Here is a 17,179-nt window from a genome sequence, read left to right as displayed (position 1 = left end):
TCTCCAGCCATATCAGACATTTACACTTTTTTTTCTTCTCCTTTCTTTACATCCCAGAAACTTTCACTACTTCCTAGCCCACACTCCCCTGACCCCCACCTTCACCCCACCCCATGGAAAATCTGCAACTTCTCTGCCTTCCTGATGCAGGAAGTCAACATCCAGTTTCACACATTTTGTTTCCAAGCGACTGTTGGGTTGGTTAGTGACCCAATTAGGACAGGGCTGAGAAGGGCCAGACCCATGGGAGGTGGCTCAAGGGAGAGAAGGAGAACATGATGGGGGAAGGGAGAGGAAAGAGAGATTGGGGAGAGGGAATGAATGGTCCTGAGGAATGAGAGAAGTTTCCCGACCAAATCATCACCAAGCCCCCCTGCTGCCCCAGCTGAAAAACATTTTGTCTACCAACGTGCATTTTTGAAGTAACTACCCACCAACTGCCTCATTTTCTCACTCATCAAAAAAAAAAAAAGAAAGAAAAGATTTATTGAGCCCCTGCTGTAACACTTTGCACTCACTGGGACCTTAAAAACAGCCCTGGTACAGAGGAGGAAACAATATTAGGGGTTTCATCACTTGGTCACAGAGGCAGAATTCAAACTCAGGCACACCTGGTCCCCAAACCCACAGACAAGTTTCCTGGAGATGGATGTGACAAGAGGAGGGCTCCAGGAAGGACCCCAGCGCTACTCCAGGCACGACCTCGAAACTGGGGTCTCCAACAGCTGGGGTGGCCTTGTTCATGGACAGTCTCCCTGAGTGAGCTATTAACACTGGGGAGTTTGACTGGGTCCTGACTTGTTAACACAAATCGCCCCTTAGAACCTGGAGTTCAGAGTGGATTTTGAGGTTTACAGACAATTCCACCTCTCCTGGATCTCTAAGAAGGGAAATGTGGGGGTAGGGGGGTTAGAAAAGGAGAGAGGACCTCAGGGAGAATGGGGATGTGGTCTCGGAGAGGAAAAGAGCCTCGCGCTTGCACAGAACAAAGGGTTGGGGCACACCAGGGTCTCATTTGCTCATCTGGATGTTGCAAGGTTATCTCGTGCACAGCTGTTGTCTGGGATGTAGTTAGCGTGCAAACGGAGGGTATCCAGCAGCTCCAGAAGTCCGCCTGGAGCTGGGCCCAGTGGTGAAAGGGCGGCCATTAAGCCCTACGGAGCAAGTTCCGGCCCACGGTAAGAAGTTCCTGAGGACTGGGAAGTCAGTTGTCATGGAGATGACGCTGACAGCCTCTACGGTGACAATGTGGAGGGGCGGGCCCTACCTACAAGAGAAAGCCTAAGGGGACAGGTGTTCTGTTATCTCAGACGCCGGAGTTTAGTCTGCATGGCAGCAGCTGCGGGGTCCAAGCCGCTTGGGGGCGGAGCCTGGAGAGGAGCAGGGAGCTGGGGCGCCCGCGGAAAGGAGCAGCCTGTTTCCATGGTGAGAGCTGGAGAACCTCAGGACAGTTAGAGGAGAGGGTGGTCTCCTTGGCTGTTGGTCAGGGTGAGGACAGTGGGAGTGAAGCTGTAGGTCTCTGGGGTGAAGGCGGGTAAGACGGGAAACGTGTGGTATCCATGGTTACAGCTGGAGGAGGGAGGAGCTGACTCCATGGGTGCGACTGGTGAAGGGAGGGCTGTGTGACTCTAGGTGACAGTGGAAGCTGGGCTGGTCGCCTTGGTAACGAGGGGAAGCGGGGCAATGTGTCTCCATAGCAAATGACATGGATTTTATGGGTCCCTGGGCCCGGGAGATGGTCTCTTAGGTGACGGCTAGGAAAGGGGCCCTCAGGTAAAGGCAGACTTGCTCCCTCAGAATCTGAGGGACGCGCCACGGGCACCCCGTCATGCGAGTCAGCTGGGGCATGTGAACCTGTATTAACGGTGACAGACGAGGGTGGTCTCCCCTGGAACTGAAGGGGTGGGATTGTTCTCCACAGTGACCTGGAGACATGACCTGTTATTCTGGAAACTTTGGGGGACTCGTGGGAGAAAGGGAGAGAATGGGAGTAACCAATCTCCAGGTTACCCTAGGGAAGAGGACAGGAGCCCACAGTGTTCATGTGACCATGGCCGTGTGGTCAACTGACGAACTCAGAGGTTTCTGGTTTCTCTACAGATGGTAGGTAGGAGGGCTCAGTGTCCAGGTGGCCTTAGGGGACCAGTCTACAGTCTCTGGGGAGATGCATAGGACGTGTGGCCAGTCTCCAGATAATCCCGGGGGTCCAGCCTCCAGGCGACCATGGGGTAAGTTCCAGAAGATTTCCGGAGACGTGTCCAGTGTTCAGGAGACCTCAGAGTCTGTTGGGCTCCAGGGATTCTCAGAGGGTGTGCCTCATCTCCTGGGGAAAGTTGGGAGAGGAGACCCAATCCACCGTTCAGAAAAAGTAGGGCTTGGTTGATCTCCAGGGGACTCCAAGGGACTTGGCTCTGAGAACTGGCCAGACTCTGGGGACCTCAGAGGGTGCGGCCAGGGGTTAAGGACCGCAGGAGGTCTGGTCAACTTGCAGGGCACCGCAAGGGGTATGGCCAGTCTCCAAGTGTGCGGTCAGTCCACGCTGCAGGGCACTCGGCCAGCCGCCAAGCGCCCCCGCGGTCCACGGCCCAGGCCTAGACACGCAGCGGGGTCCACGCGGCGGGGTCTCGGGCGCCTCCGGCCCACCCGCCGCCTCCAGCCCAGCCCCAGCCCCAGCCGCCAGGGGCGGGGTCCGGTGCGCCAGGCGCGCGGTAGCAGTAAACGCCGAAGAGGCGGCGCGAGGCGTCGGGAAAGCCAAGGCTACGTACACCCGGCCGGCGGCCGCCGCAGCGCGCGCGCGGATTCACGATGGGGTAGCGTGCGCTCCCGTCCGCCAGCCAGCCCGCGGTGCAGCGGTCCAGCAGCTGCAGCTTCCACGCGGCGAACAGCTGCCCCACCTTGGCTACAGCGGCGCCGCGCGCCGCGCACGCGCGCGCCGCTCCGGAGAAAGGCACCGGCCGCAGCGGCTTCAGGAAGAACACGCGCCCTGCAGAGGGGTGGGTAGGAGTGATTAGGGCTGCTCTTGGGGCTGGGCCTCGGATTTCAGGACTCCTTCTCGCCTGCCGCCCAGGAAACAGCCTCAGGGTTCAGAAACTTCACCCTCTCCTCTGCAGCCCGGGACCACGGCCTCGGCTAGAGCAGTGTTGGTGCCAGGCTTTGTTCGATTGCCGCGCCTTGACTATACTAGGGACCTCCGGGTCCGGACACCCGAGGATAGGTGTGGAGAGGAAAGGCGAGGAGAGAAAACTGGGCACAGTGGGAAAGAATATTGAGACAGGCCTGGGGGTGGGGCCTCACGGGTGGGGCGGGGCCCGCGCCAGCGGTGGGCAGGACCTTCCTCCCAGGGGTGGGGCCTACGCACCCGGGAGGTTGGACGTGAAGCAGAAAGCATCGTAACGTTCTTCTGCGTTGTGGCGGTAGCCGTAGTTGCGCACACCTCCGGAGGCTCCGCCGCCAGCCCCGGCGCTCCCGGCCCCGCCCAGGCCGCCGCAGGGCTCCCGGGGCTGGCTCACCGGGTACTGCACCGAGCCGTCGCGCAACCAGCCCGCGTTGCACCAGTCCAGACCGTCGCGCCAGGCCGCGTGCAGCTGCTCAGCCGACGCCAGGATGCCGTCCTGCTCAGCGCACGCGCGTTGAGCCTCGGCGAAGGTCAGCTTGTAGCGGCCTCCACGAGGGTGGTAAGGGAAGACTACACCTGAGAGGATACACAGGGTCAGCTCGGACCCCCCCAACTCGCATCCACCTACCTGACATCAGGGGCGCCCCCTTTCAGTCCATCCCTCCCTCTGGCGTCAGACCTGACCAGCCTTTCCCCAGCTCATATCCCTCATACTTCCTTTGCCTTCAACTTGGGATTCACTTGATCTCCTCTTTGACACACTTAGTCATGTCCACCTCCTTTCCACCCCTGGAGACCTTTGTTCGTGTTCTTTCCACCTTTCCACTTGTAGAACTCCTATTCATCCTTCAAAACCCAGCTCCCACAACCCTGCTTCCTTCAGTTCTGTGTGCTTCTGACATTCTTCCAGCATTGGGACCTGCCTTCTGGTCAAGTTCTGAGCCCACTGAGCTGACTCCCCCACGCTGGGAGCCCATGAATATTTGATCCTAGACAAAGAGCTCTTTGGTCTCCAGGATTACCCAGGACATTTCCCATTGTTTTCCCATCTACCTTCTGTTCGTTAACTCCTCCCTCGTCAGAATCACAGTCAACTCAGCTCACTAGCATTCTGTGTGTCTGTGTTTGGGGGGAAGACTTTGTGGGTGCAGATGCATCTCTCAGCAGTTGCAGGAAGGCTCAAACAGGAACCAGAGAGAAGAGCTGAAGCCTGAGCCTGGAGTTTGAGTCTTGGCTGTGCCACTCACTGGTATGTGTCCTGGTCAAGGCTCTAACCTCTCTGAGCCAATTGCCCATCTGCTAGTAATAGCGTCTTCCTCAGGGGTTTTGGGAAAATTAAATGAGAGACTCCAGAGAATTCTTCAACCAAGCTCCTAGCACATAGAAAACACTCAATAAAGGAAAGCTGCTTTTGTTATTGTTGTTGTTCGCTCTTGTTGGGAAGTTCAGCAAGTGAGGGCTAAGAAATCTCTCCTAGAGTCTTCTAAGGTAGAGTGAGGAAAGCAACCAAATGGAAGGGAATTCTTCAAATAAAAACGCCACCTCTCGGCTCCACGGTCAGCCAGTCAGAGCAACCCATCTCCCAGACACAGTGATTGGCTCATGGATAGGCACATGATTCAAGCTGGGCCAATGAGGGACAACTCTGGGACTCTGGGTAACACTTAAAGGAAATCGATTGCCAAGCTGGGAGGGTGGAAGCCTGGCACTACTTTTTGTTTCCACCCAGGAAACTTGTCCAAGGAAAGACCACCCAGGGAGGCAGAGCTGAGGGAAGGATTCCTGACATGGTGTGAGTGCTTGAATTCTACTGCAGGGTTTCCCAGCCTCTTCGCTATTGACATTTTGGATTGGATTATTCTTTGCTTGGGCGGATTGCCTGTGTTTTGTGGGAGGTTTCACTGCATCCCTGGCCTCTCCCCGCTATATACCACCATAACCTGCTTCTAGACGTTGCTGATATCCCTGAGGAGCGAAATCACCCCAAATCACAACCATTATCCTACCCCACCGAGCTGCTAAATCCCTTCAGGCCATCTTGACTTGGTTTCTGCCCTTTGCAATATCCTCTCTCCTCCCTTAGAAACGTGACTCGTCCTGTCCACGGTCTAGTCACCTTCCAGGTCCAGCTTGACCATGCCCGTGTCATCCTCCAGCTCGTTAGTGACCTCGCACTCATAGCGGCCGTAGTCCTGTAGCGTGACGTTTCGGAGAACCAGGGAGGCGTCGCCGGGCCCATCGCCCTGCAGCTCAGCCCGCCCGCGGTAGCTGCCAAACGCTCGGTGCTGGGGGCCCAGCGCCACGAAGACATCGGCAAAGGCCAGCGGGTCCACCACCTTGGTCCACTTGAGGCGGACGCCGTCGTGGCCATGGGTGGCTGCCTCATAGTGGTAGCGGCAGGGCAAGACGATGGTGCCACCCCGGTGGCTGACCACCTGTCCCGGCGCTGTCTGCACCACCACCGAGCCCGACTCCCCCTCTGTGGACGACCAAAGAGGGTTAAGAGGCCCTAGGGGCGGGGCAGGAGCACCTGGGGAGCGGGACCCAGGGAAGGGGGTGTAGGAAGAAAAGTTAGGTGAGGGTCAGGAGATCAGAAAGGTAAAGGGGCTCCAGGAGGAAATTAGGGAGAGGGCGGGGACTCAGAGCGGGAGGAGCGGCGTGCGGACTGTGGCCATCAGGACCGCCCAGCACCCTCCCTCTTTCCCGCTCCGCGCACCCGGGCGATCCTATTTGCCCACGGCCTCTGCGGGGCAAGATCCGCTTCCACGGCCCTGACTCACCCAGCACGTGCACGACCTTCTTCCGGCCGCGCTGCGCCTCCGCCGCGGCGGTGAGCAGCAGGACTCCCCACGCAGCTGCCCAAAGCGCGCCGGGACCGAGGGCCGCCCGAGCACACACCTGGGGGCACCCAGGGCTCAGTCCGGCCTCCTGACTCTGCCCTTTCAGAAGACTAGCCCCCTGCCCCCCGGTCTTCCTTTCTCGCCGCGAGGACTTCTTACACGCCCAGGTCCCTAACCAGCCAGGGTCCCAAGGAGAAGGCTAGCGGACCCTCCCCCTAGCCCCACTCTCCTGGGACTTCACGACCCTTGCGCAAAGCTCACGCCCCTGGACCCACTCTCCCTTAGTTCTGCGTGGGCAACCCGCCTGCCCCCGCGAACCCCCGCGCCGGAGACCCCGCGCCCCGCCCCCTTCTCTCTCGCTCTCTCCGGCCCAGGCCAGGGACTGGGGAGGAGGGAGGAGGGGCGGAGGAGCGGGAGCAGCGGCAGCGGCAAGGTTATCCGAACGCCAGGAGACTGCAGCAAACCCGCGCAGGTGGGGGTGGTAGAAGCGGAGAGAGCGAGAGACACAGAAAGAAGGCGAGAACAGGAGAAGAGACTGAGAGATATAGCAAAGCAGGAGAGATGGAGACAGCAGGAGAGACAGGCGAGAGGAGGGAAAGATGGAGAAGCGGAGTTACGGAGGGAGAGAGAGGGGAGAGAGGGTGCCAGAGGAGTAGGGTAAGGGAGGACGGGGAGAGACAGACAGACGCAGAGACAGAGACAGAGAGAGAGGGAGAGAAAAGGGACCGGGGCGGGGGGCGGGAGAGAGAAAAGTAGGGACAGACCTAGAAGAATAAGAAAAGGAGAGGTAGAGATGGATAGAGTGGGAGAGGAGCTACAAGAAGGTGAGAGGTGGGGGTGGGAGAGCCGCGAGGGGGAGAAGGGCTAAGGAGGGAAACACCGAAGGAGGTACATTCAGAGACACAGAATCCCAGAGAAGGACCTACCGAACCCATGGTCCCACTCACCATCCTGCCGGTGCGGCCCTCGCCCAACGGCCCCCAGGCGCTGGGACTGCGTTCCACCCCGCACACCCGGGAAAGACTGGGCAGATCCCAGCAGACAGTGCAATCCTGGCGTCTGCCTGCAAGGGGAGCAGGGAGGGAAGGAGGCAGGCGGCCGGGTGGGGGGGGGGGGGGCGTTAAAGGGGACATGGCGGCACCTGCTCTGGGGAGAGGTGGTGATGGGCACAGATGGAGGAAGCACCGCCCTGAACTGCGGGTACCAAGCCTGGGACTGACCTGGGCCAGTAGAGGAAATTTTCTGGGTCTCAGTTCAACTGTCTTTTGAATGGAGGGTGAAGCTGATGATGCCCTGTGTGGGCAGAAGGGCTGAGTAACCCGGGAAAGGGCTTGCAGCTCTCAGTTTTCCCATCTGTCGCTGTGTGCATGCTAAGTCTCTCCAGTTGTGTCCGACTCTGTGTGACCCCATGGACCCCACCAGGCTCCTCTGTCCAGGGGATTCTCCAGGCAAGAACACTGGAGTGGGTTGCCATCAAAGGGTCGAGGGCTCCAGCAGCCAGAGATGCTCACTCTGGGATGGGGACCCCACAACAGACACACCCTGCAGAGGGGACCTGCAGCAACGGCTCAAATCTGACTCTGCCCCTCACTCGATGCCCCAGTTTCCACATCTAAGATATGGAGTTCTGGGTCTTTGGTGATGATCTAGTGGCTAGACATACTATCAGTTCAGTCGCTTGGTCATGTCCGACTCTTTGTGACCCCACGGACTGCAGCACGCCAGGCTTGCCTGTCCATCACTGACTCCTGGAACTTACTCAAACTCATGTCCATTGAGTCAGTGATGCCATCCAACCATGGATGGCATCCATCCCCTTCTCCTCCTGCCTTCAATCTTTCCCAGCATCAGGGTCTTTTCCAATGAGTCAGCTCTTTGCATGAGGTGGCCAAAGTATTAGAGCTTCAGCTTCCAATGAATATTCAGGACTGATTTCCTTTAGGATGGACTGGTTTGATCTCCTTGCAGTCCAAGGGACTCTGAAGAGTCTTCTCCAGCACTGCGGTTCAAAAGCACCAATTCTTCGGCACTCAGCTTTCCTTATAGTTCAACTCTCACATCCATACATGAGTATTGGAAAAACCATAGCTTTGACTAGATGGACCTTTGTTGGCAAGGTAATGTCTCTGCTTTTTAATATGCTGTCTAGATTAGTTATAGCTTTTCTTCCAAGGAGCAAGCGTCTTTTAACTTCATGGCTGCAGTCACCATCTGCAGTGATCTTGGAGCCCAAGAAAATAAAGTCTCTTACTCTTTCCATTGTTTCCCCATCTGTTTACCATGAAGTGATGGGACCAGATGCCATGATCTTAGTTTTCTGAATGTTGAGTTTCAAGCCAACTTTTCACTCTCCTCTTTCACTTTCATCAAGAGGCCCTTTAGTTCCTCTTTGCTCTCTGCCGTAAGGGTGGTGTCATCTGCATATCTGAAGTTATTGATATTTCTCCCAGCAATCTTGAGTCCAGCTTGTGCTTCATCCAGCCCAGCATTTCGCATGATGTACTCTGCATATAAGTTAAATAAGCAGGGTGACAATATACAGCCTTGATGTACTTCTTTCCCGATTTGGAACCAGTCTGTTGTTCCATGTTCAGTTCTAACTGTTGCTTCTTGACCTGCATACAGATTTCTCAGGAGGCAGGTAAGGTGGTCTGGTATTCCCATCTCTTGAAGAATTTTCCACAGTTTGTTGTGATCCACACAGTCAAAGGCTTTGGCATTTCTGCTTTACGCAGAAATAGATGTTTTTCTGGAACTCTCTTGCTTTTTTGATGATCTAATGGATGTTGGCCATTTGATCTCTGGTTCCTCTGCCTTTTCTAAATCCAGCTTGAATATCTGGAAGTTCACCATTCACGTACTGTTGAAGCCTGGCTTGGAGGATTTTGAGCATTACTTTGCTAGCATGTGAGATGAGTGCAATTGTGCGGTAATTTGAACATTCTTTGGCATTGCCTTTCTTTGGGACTGGAATGAAAACTGACATTTTCTCCCATCCAAGTACTAACCAGGCCTGACCCTGCTTAGCTTCTGAGGTCAGACGAGATCAGGCATGTTCAGGGTGGTATGGCCGTAGACGAAAACTGACATTTTCCAATCCTGTGGTTACTGCTGAGTTTTCCAAATTTGCTGGCATATTGAGTGCAGCACTTTCACAGCATCATCTTTTAAGATTTGAGATAGCTCAACTGGAATTCCATCATCTCCACTAGCTTTGTTCGTAGTGATGCTTCCTAAGGCGCACTTGACTTCACATTCCAGGATGTCTGACTCTAGGTGACTGGTCACGCCATCATGGTTATCTGGGTCATGAAGATCTTTTTTGTATAGTTCTTCTGTGTATTCTTGCCACCTCTTCTTAATATCTTCTGCTTCTGTTAGGTCCATACCATTTCTGTCCTTTATTGTGCCCATCTTTGCATGAAATGATCCCTTGGTATCTCTAATTTTCATGAAGAGATCTCTAGTCATACTATAGATGCCTAATAAGTATCGGTAGGGGTAGGGAGATCAATCCCCTGACCCACAGTGCTCTGGGCAGGAGTTACCCCCGAACCTGCACCTTCACTCAAGTTCAAAAATCAAATCAGGAGAGGGGACGTCCCTGGTGGTCCAGTGGCTATGACTGTGTGTTCCCAATGCAGGAGGTCTGGATTTGATCCCTAGTCAGGGAACTAGATCCCACACGCCACAACTAAAAGTTCGCGTGCTGTAACTGAAGATCCTGCATGCCGCAACTAAGAACTGATGCAGTCAAATAAATAAAAATTAATATTAAAAAAACCTAAAACCAGAGGACAGGGAGCCCTTCCCCCAACTTCTTGGCTGCCCCCCACTTCAGTTTCTCCCAAATATGAGCCAGTCAGACAGCAGACACAGGGCTCTGTGCTTGAAGGAGCCAGGACTCTGTGCCTAACACAGCTGCATTAAGGAGGCATGACCTCGGGCCAGGCTCTTCACCTCCTGCAGACTCAGTTTTCCCATATGGAATATGGGGTGAGATCCAGCATGTAGTGTGTGAGGTTGGTCATTGGCCTGGTATACAGTAGGTGATTAATAACTGTGTCACACTGTTAGTTATTATAATTTCTTGGTGGAGCTTAGACTTTGGACTCTTCTCTCTTGATTGTGACCTCAGACGGGTCTCTGTTCCTCTCGGAGCCTCATTTTTCCCCATCTGGAAGATGGGGCTGTGCACACCAACCAGAGGCAAACTTCTCTTGTCCAGCACCTTAGCTCCTGTGAGTTAAGCTGGCAGTGATGAGTGGGCCCTGGTGGGTTCTGAGAAGAGGGTCCCTTGCCCCATGAAACAGTCAGAGCAACATTTTATTCATCAAAAGGACTTTTACTAAAAGGATCTATTGGGGGGATAATGGATAGGGAGGGTGCCTATGTGGAGTTTGGGTTAGGTGACAGCTGAGGGTCTATGGTCCTCTCTGCTGGAACACCTGGACGTTGGACAACCCCATCACACCCACTGGCCTGAAATCACCATAGCCAGAACTGAAGGCACCCAGAAACACACCTCCTGTCTCTAAAAAAGCCCAACTCCCCCTTCCAAGGACAGGGCTGGCTGGGCATGTAAACAGAGTCTTGCGGGGGGTGGGGGGGCCCCACGGCCCCCTCAGTGCTGCTTCTCATGGTTGGCTGGGGGCCCAGGAGGTGGGCGTAGGAAGAAGGCGGGGCGCCACAGGCAACGGAAGGCCAGCAAGTGGGGGCCCAGCGCATACAGTAGGTTACACAGGAAGAAGCTGGTCCAGGCATCCTCAGGCACACGGTAGGTGAAGGGCGTGCGCAGGTGCATGGAGGCCCCCATGTGTGAGAACTGTGCCTGGCAGCCAGAAAGGGGGGATGGGTGTCACAGACCAGAGGACCAGTCCCAGCATCGCCAGCATCCTACCATGGCGAACCCGAAAGTTCTTCATCCCTGTCTCTCTGGTCCTGCTGACCTACCTGTCTCCCCTCTTCAATCCCTCTGTCTCTAAACATCCCTGTGCCCCACATGTCCTGTCTATTCTTATCCACTTATCTGTGAGCCTCTGCCCAGCTGCCTAACCAGAAACATCTTCACTCTGTCTGCTGGACCCCTCACCCCATCTTTCTGACCTGAGTCTAGCCCCTCCTCCTGGTCTTCCCCACCCCAGGCAGCCTTGACACAAATCCTCTCAATTCTACCTGTAATAGATAAAATAATAATACATCTAATCAAGGTCCTCCTGATCCCACTGCCCTGGCCAGGGTCCAGCCTTTATCACTTCCCATCAGAAACCCAGAAACATGCCCCCAGCTCTGAACCCTCCACTGCTCAAACACTTTCTATGGCTCCTCATTGTTCTCAGCACAAGCTCCCAAGCCCAGATTTCAAAGCCCTTAGCATCTAGCTGTCAATTTATCTTGCCGCTGCCTTTACCCACATTATAGCTGTCTAAATCACTGTCCCCCTCTGTGCATTTCTTTATGCTGTTCCCATTCCTGGAATGCTGTTCCCTGCCTAAAGAATTCATACCCATACATCAAAGCCCATGCCCGCTCTTTTAAGAACTCTGCCCCTCTGGAATCCCTCTCAGCTTCTGTACCCCCTCTGTTCAGTTCTGACCTCATGGGATGGGGTACCTGTGTCTGGCCCATTTTTCTTTCCAACACTAGGAAAACCTGGGAGACTGTCAAGGGCCTGGCATCACCGAGGATGAGCACAAAGGCAATTGATGAGCAGGCAGAGACTCTCTCTCCTAAGCACGGGCCCAACACACCCCAGCCCACCCCACCTCACCTGGCCAATGGCTCCAGCAAATACCAAGGCCCAGTCAGGCAGCCAGGAGCATCCAGGAAAGATGAGGGCATAGATGGCCAGGCCATAGAAAGGCAGCACATAAAACATATTCACCAGCATCTGGGGGGCACACGACTGATGGAGTGAGTAGCTGCTTAGTTAGGTCTCCTGCTGTCTCTCAGGTGGTGGCCCCTGGGAGGACCTGGCCAGCCTCAGACTCTATCAAGATTGGGGTTCACTGTATACCCCACCCTTGTGGAAATTACTCCTTTCTTTCCCTTGGGTTTCCCCCACTACACCACTCTCACACACTGAGCCCACCCACCTTCCTCTGTATGTAGCATGTGACCCTGGCCTGGTCAATCAGAACATCCCACCCCCCTGGTCATAATAATCAGCTATGAGCATGTGACTTAAACTTGGCCAATCAGAGCCTACTTGAGACTTACACTTAAGCACTGAGGAATTAAGGGCTCGGCCTCCTCTGAGGTGGCTAAATAGGGAGAATGGGAGCCTAGTGCTACCCAAGGCTGTCTCTGCCATCCCACAAAGGCACCACCTGGGGGTGGGGCACATGCACAGAAAGCAGAGCCCAGAGATGGAGCTGGCTTTGAGCTCCTGGATCCAGCCATACCTGAAGACCACATCTGTGATTTTTTTTTTTTTTTTTTTTGGTAGGACAATAAATTCCATTTGTGCTTCAGCCAGTTTGACTTGTGTTGCTTTGGCCCCTGCATCCAAGGGGCCCAGCAGGCCCCCAAGCACAGCAGGGCCGTGGCCCTCCCCCCATCTGCCCTCTCACCTGAACCTTTGGGTAGCTCACGGGGTCTCTCAGGTATGGTTCATACTGATAGATGTAGACAAAGCAGGCATCCATGGGGCAGTCAAGTACCACCTGGGACCCACGGACAAACCAACAGCCTCAAACATCCCTCGCATAGGGATACTTCCCCACCCTCTGGGAGGGGCCCACACCCCCTGCTCTGGCCTGCCCCAGCCTTGGTTTTCTCCTCTGAGAACCCACAGATACTTGAGCTGGGGAGAAGGCTACAGGGAATGGGACTTTGTGATGGAACACTCAGATTATTAGACTCAGTGAACTTCCCTGGATGATTAGGTGGGAGAGCAGTGGCCTTTTTCTGCACTGGATAAAGAAGTTAAAGAAGGGAGGGATGGGCTGGGGAGGGAACTGGAGGCAAGTAGGCTGGCCAGTGCAGACTCACCAGGCCCCGAAAGAGGGTGAAGAATGCAGCGAAGATGAGGTAGATGATGAGGGCCAGGTCAACTGGGCGCCGCAGAAGGCCCTTTCTTTGGGCCTCCTCCACCTGCCCCATGAGAAACAGCATGAGAAGTCTGGTATCCAACAGGCACTCAGTGAAGGCTCATCCCTTCTTCCCTAATCACCAAGGAGATCTTTCCAAGGAGATAATGTCTTTGGTGAGAAGCAACCCAAATGGGGGACATTCAGGCATTTGGGACAAGGCTGACCTGGGGGCAAGAGACTCACCGTGTTGGGAGTGCAGCAGGTTGGCACCTGGGTCTGGCTGAAGACCCTCAAGCCAGCCCAGCATGGGACCAGAACGAAAGGAACGGTGAGGAAAAATGTAGGCCTGATCTCTGAGCTGTATTTGCCTGCCACAGTAGGAGAGACAGGGTGTCACGAAGGGAGGATCTCCCAGGCCTGGCTGGACCCTTTAGCAGGGCCATGTCAGAGCCCCTGGCTGGAAGCTGTTCAGTCACAAATGCCATCTTAGCTCAACCCTAACACCTCTGACTCCCCAGTGCTTGTAAGATGATGACCATCCTCCTCAGCCTGGCCTTCCTCAATTTACCTGCAGGACACGGCACCTACACTTCAGCTGTTTTTTGTTCCCCCTGGAAACACCCTGGATATTCCTCTTTCACAACCACCCCCACATCCCTGGCTGCCTTCTCTGCTCTGTCTCCCAAGACCTACCTACAAAGCTGTCAGTCTGCCCTCTGGATCCACTTTTAGATTCCCTTCTCATGTCAAGAGCATTCTGGGCTAAGTTCCTAGGGTCAGGGACCACTACCTAGGGAAGAAGTGGAATGTATTTCCATTCCTCCAGGAGGAAAATGGGAGAGATGTGGGGAAAGTCTGCCGACTTAGACTGTGAATGGGGAGGCATGCAGTTGGCAGGGGTGCGGGGTTGCCCTCCGCAGACACTAGAAAAGATATGGGGGACCCTGTGGGGACTTCCAGATGCAGGGCAGTGACCCAGCCCAGGGAGACAGGATTCTGCAGAGCCAAGTCCTTACCAAGGATGTTTCCTGGGAGGAACACTAGGATGCTCATGATGAAGGATCCCAGCCAGTAGAGTCCAAGGTTCCGGTAACTCTTCCTGGTCAGGAGATGGAGGAGTAACCGGTAGATACATGTTACCCAGTCTTAGAGCCCCAGGCAGGGTCCAGAGACCAATCTGGGCTCCCCAGGTCTGGACCCCTTGGCTTTCACCCAATCAGAAGGGACAACAGGGAGTTGAATGAGGAATGAAGAGTCAGACCCTATGTCCCAGGATAGCAGTGGCTGCCCAGGTACGGGGTGTCACAAGAGAAGAGAATCGACCACCCTGGACCCCAGTGACATCCCCTGAATCCTTCTCCTAGCCTTCCTGTCTAAGCCCTAGAGGGGCTTCCTGATTTCCCCTACAGATACTTCTGGCTTCACCCTGGCCTGGGACCTCCCACGTAAGAACTCCACCTCCTTCCCAGGGTCCAGGTGCCACCCTGCCCGCCTCGCGCACCTTTTACGGATGGCACCAGTCATGGCCAGGTAGAGGAGGTAGTGAACGATGCCATCCCAGTAGCAGATGAAAACTCCATGCGCTGTGCGCAGGTACGGCTCACCCTGCAGGGGCAGGTGTGGGGCTCAGACAGGCAGTAGGACTGCGGGCATCCCAGACCGCTCCCGACTTACCTCCTTGGTGTAGAACGCCATGAAACCCGCCATGTAGCCGTCTTCCTGGAGAGCAATAAGGAGGTCCACCACGGAGGTGAAGGCGAAGACCGCGAAGACTACGGGAGAGCAGGCGGGGCATTGGCAGTGTGGGGGCGGGGCAAAGATTAGGTGTGGGCGGGGCCTGAGAGCTCTTGTTCGGGACTCAGTTTCCCAAAGTCTCTGTGCAAAACTGCTCCCAGGCCCAACCCCACAAACCACATGACCCACAACCCTTCCTCATAGGGAGGCACAGTCCTTGCCTTAAAGGTGTCCACAGGTTGATGAGAAAGGCACTGTTCTGGCACTCAGGAGCCCCAAGTCAGAAGGGGGAGGCGCCTTGAGATTCCCCAAACAACAAGGGGTCTCCAGTCTCTCTGAGGTTCTCCAGGCTGATGAAGGCCCTTTAAGGACTGCCATTCTGATGCAGGAAGCCCTTGCCCAAACAGTTCTCTTCCCCAGGACCCTCCCACCAACTCACCAGCATAGAGCGGGTCATAATAGATGTCACTTCGGGACAAGCTGTATATTGCCAAGGAGAGCAGACCCAGGATCAGGGAGCTCATCAACACCACCCCCAGGGGGCTGTGGAGAGAAAAACCAAGTCAGGGAGGCCAGGCCCACTTTGAGACCCTATCGCACCCTGGTGAGGGCAAGAGCAGACTCCAGGAAGCTCTAGGTCACCAGGCTGAAGCTCCTGTCCATCAAAGAAAGCCATTCCCTGAAACTCCCATTTCCCAGCACCAGGCTCTTGCTCCAACTGTTTCTGACCCACCGCCTCAGTTCAGTTCAGTCGCTCAGTCGTGTCTGACTCTTTGCGACCCCATGGACTACAGCATGCCAGGCTTCCCTGTCTGTCACCAACTCCCAGAGCTTGCTCAAACTCATGTCCATTGAGTCGGTGATGCCATCCAACCATCTCATCCTCATGCCCCACCCCCTAACTCCTTCCAAAAGTCTTTCCACTTGGCAAAGTCCTATTCATCCTTCATGGCCCATCTACACTGCTCCTCTTCCAGGTACAGAGGGAACCTCTGTCAACCCCTTCTGACTATGTGATTTATCCGGTCACCTGCTGCTGTGTCAGCTTGCTTATTCATTCAACAATTCCAAGACCCTCTGTGGTCACTTCCAGTGCTCACAACCACCAAAGCATCTCTAGAGCTTAGCTTTGTACACCTCACTGTCTGAAGCTCCTGACTCCTCCCAGATAAAGTCCAAATGTTTCCATCAGCCCCACCCCACCCCTGCACTGATCTGTTCCTATCAACCTGATAAGGCACGGCAACCACCTGTAGAGATAATAGAAGCCAGGTCGCTGGGCAGCCCCCAACACTTGGCAAACCAAGGCCCAGAGAGCGTGGGAGACATATCCAAGGTCACATATTCTCCCTTTACACTCTCTCCAGATCCCTACCTTCTCCCGACCCCTTAGGATCCCCATTCTTGGCCCCATCCAACCAACAATGACAATTATACTAATTAGCTGAGACCACAACAGCGTCTTGGCACACAGTTCATAATCCTTGACTGTAACTATGGAATGAGTCTAGGATTATGTCCATTACACAATGAAGAAACCGAGGCTCCCCGGGGCAACCTGGCTCACTCGGAGTCCAGGGGGGTGGAACTGGGAATTTGTACCCAAGGAGCCAACTCCGCAGTCAAGATTCCCTCTACCCCATGTCTCGGGCTGTGTTGGTTTTGGGGGTATGAGGGATTGGTGGATGGCTGGTATTCAGTGGCTGGATCCACCGGGTTGAGGCCTGGGGTTAGGTGACAGGGGCAGGGGAGGTGGAGGCATGGAGGGGAAACTGAGGCTATGTACAGGGTGGGCCAGCCCCTGAAGAGAAGAAAGTTTTAGACAGGCGATGGAGGAACGGTCTGGTAGGGGTAGTGCAGCAGAACTTGTGTGTGGCAAGAGCTGGGTCACTGGGGCCTTATCTGGAACAATACTTTGACCCTTGGCGACTTTGGAGTCTGTGCTGGGCACATCCCTGGGAAAACTCCAGAAACCTTCCAAAACCCTGCCTTGTTAGGGGCTCTGTTTCTCAAAGTCCCTCCCCCCAGGCCCCCAGCGTCCTAGGAGCGCCCCCAGCTCCACCACACTGCTCCAGCCGGCTGGAAGGGTATTTCCGGTTGGAAGCGAGGGGCTCTCCTGACCCAGCCGCCTTCTCCCCCGGCCCGCGGCGCGGGGCCGCTCGGCTCAGGGGAGCCCGCGCATCCGCATCCCGCCCGCTTCGCACCCTCACACGCCAACCCGGCCCCGCCGCCCCAGAGGAGGCCTCCCCGGCCCCTTCCCGCACGCACTAGGAGAGCACGGAGACATAGTTGAGCGCGAAGGACAACGGGAGGGCGCCCAGCGATAGAACAGCGATCTTGCCCGCCAGCGGCGGGATGTCCATAGCGGCGACGCCGGGACCCTGGCTCGGCTCCTGCGTGGCTGTGCCTCTGGGCGCCGAGGTGCCAGGGACCCAGCCAGACTCGGCCCCGCCTGG

At 55.5% G+C, this 17,179-nt stretch overlaps 2 protein-coding genes across 5 annotated transcripts; both read right to left on the bottom strand.

Moving 5' to 3' along the window:
* Positions 1 to 2,591: 2,591 nt before the first annotated feature.
* HAPLN4 (hyaluronan and proteoglycan link protein 4) lies at positions 2,592 to 7,012 on the bottom strand. The gene is made up of 5 exons (XM_061149164.1): positions 6,903 to 7,012; positions 5,896 to 6,013; positions 5,232 to 5,594; positions 3,359 to 3,691; positions 2,592 to 2,983 (listed from the first exon to the last, which is right to left on the bottom strand). The coding sequence occupies exons 1-5, from the start codon at positions 6,903 to 6,905 to the stop codon at positions 2,592 to 2,594; spliced, it is 1,209 nt and encodes a 402-aa protein (XP_061005147.1). The 5' UTR covers positions 6,906 to 7,012.
* Positions 7,013 to 10,299: 3,287 nt separating this feature from the next.
* Positions 10,300 to 17,179, bottom strand: TM6SF2 (transmembrane 6 superfamily member 2). 4 transcript variants are annotated; one of them, XM_061149733.1, is made up of 10 exons: positions 16,992 to 17,178; positions 15,163 to 15,266; positions 14,664 to 14,761; positions 14,491 to 14,594; positions 14,006 to 14,088; positions 13,233 to 13,357; positions 12,949 to 13,050; positions 12,528 to 12,620; positions 11,726 to 11,845; positions 10,300 to 10,786 (listed from the first exon to the last, which is right to left on the bottom strand). In XM_061149733.1, the coding sequence occupies exons 1-10, from the start codon at positions 17,084 to 17,086 to the stop codon at positions 10,580 to 10,582; spliced, it is 1,131 nt and encodes a 376-aa protein (XP_061005716.1). In that variant the 5' UTR covers positions 17,087 to 17,178; the 3' UTR covers positions 10,300 to 10,579. The 4 variants fall into 4 exon arrangements, with proteins under 4 accessions (XP_061005716.1, XP_061005718.1, XP_061005719.1 ...); XM_061149735.1 differs by lacking the exon at positions 12,528 to 12,620 and having other exon boundaries at positions 16,992 to 17,179; XM_061149736.1 differs by lacking the exon at positions 11,726 to 11,845.

Source organism: Dama dama, chromosome 9, assembly GCF_033118175.1.
Source record: "Dama dama isolate Ldn47 chromosome 9, ASM3311817v1, whole genome shotgun sequence".
In the NCBI taxonomy this organism is placed as follows: domain Eukaryota; kingdom Metazoa; phylum Chordata; class Mammalia; order Artiodactyla; family Cervidae; genus Dama; species Dama dama.
This window is presented reverse-complemented; position numbering and strand designations above follow the sequence as displayed.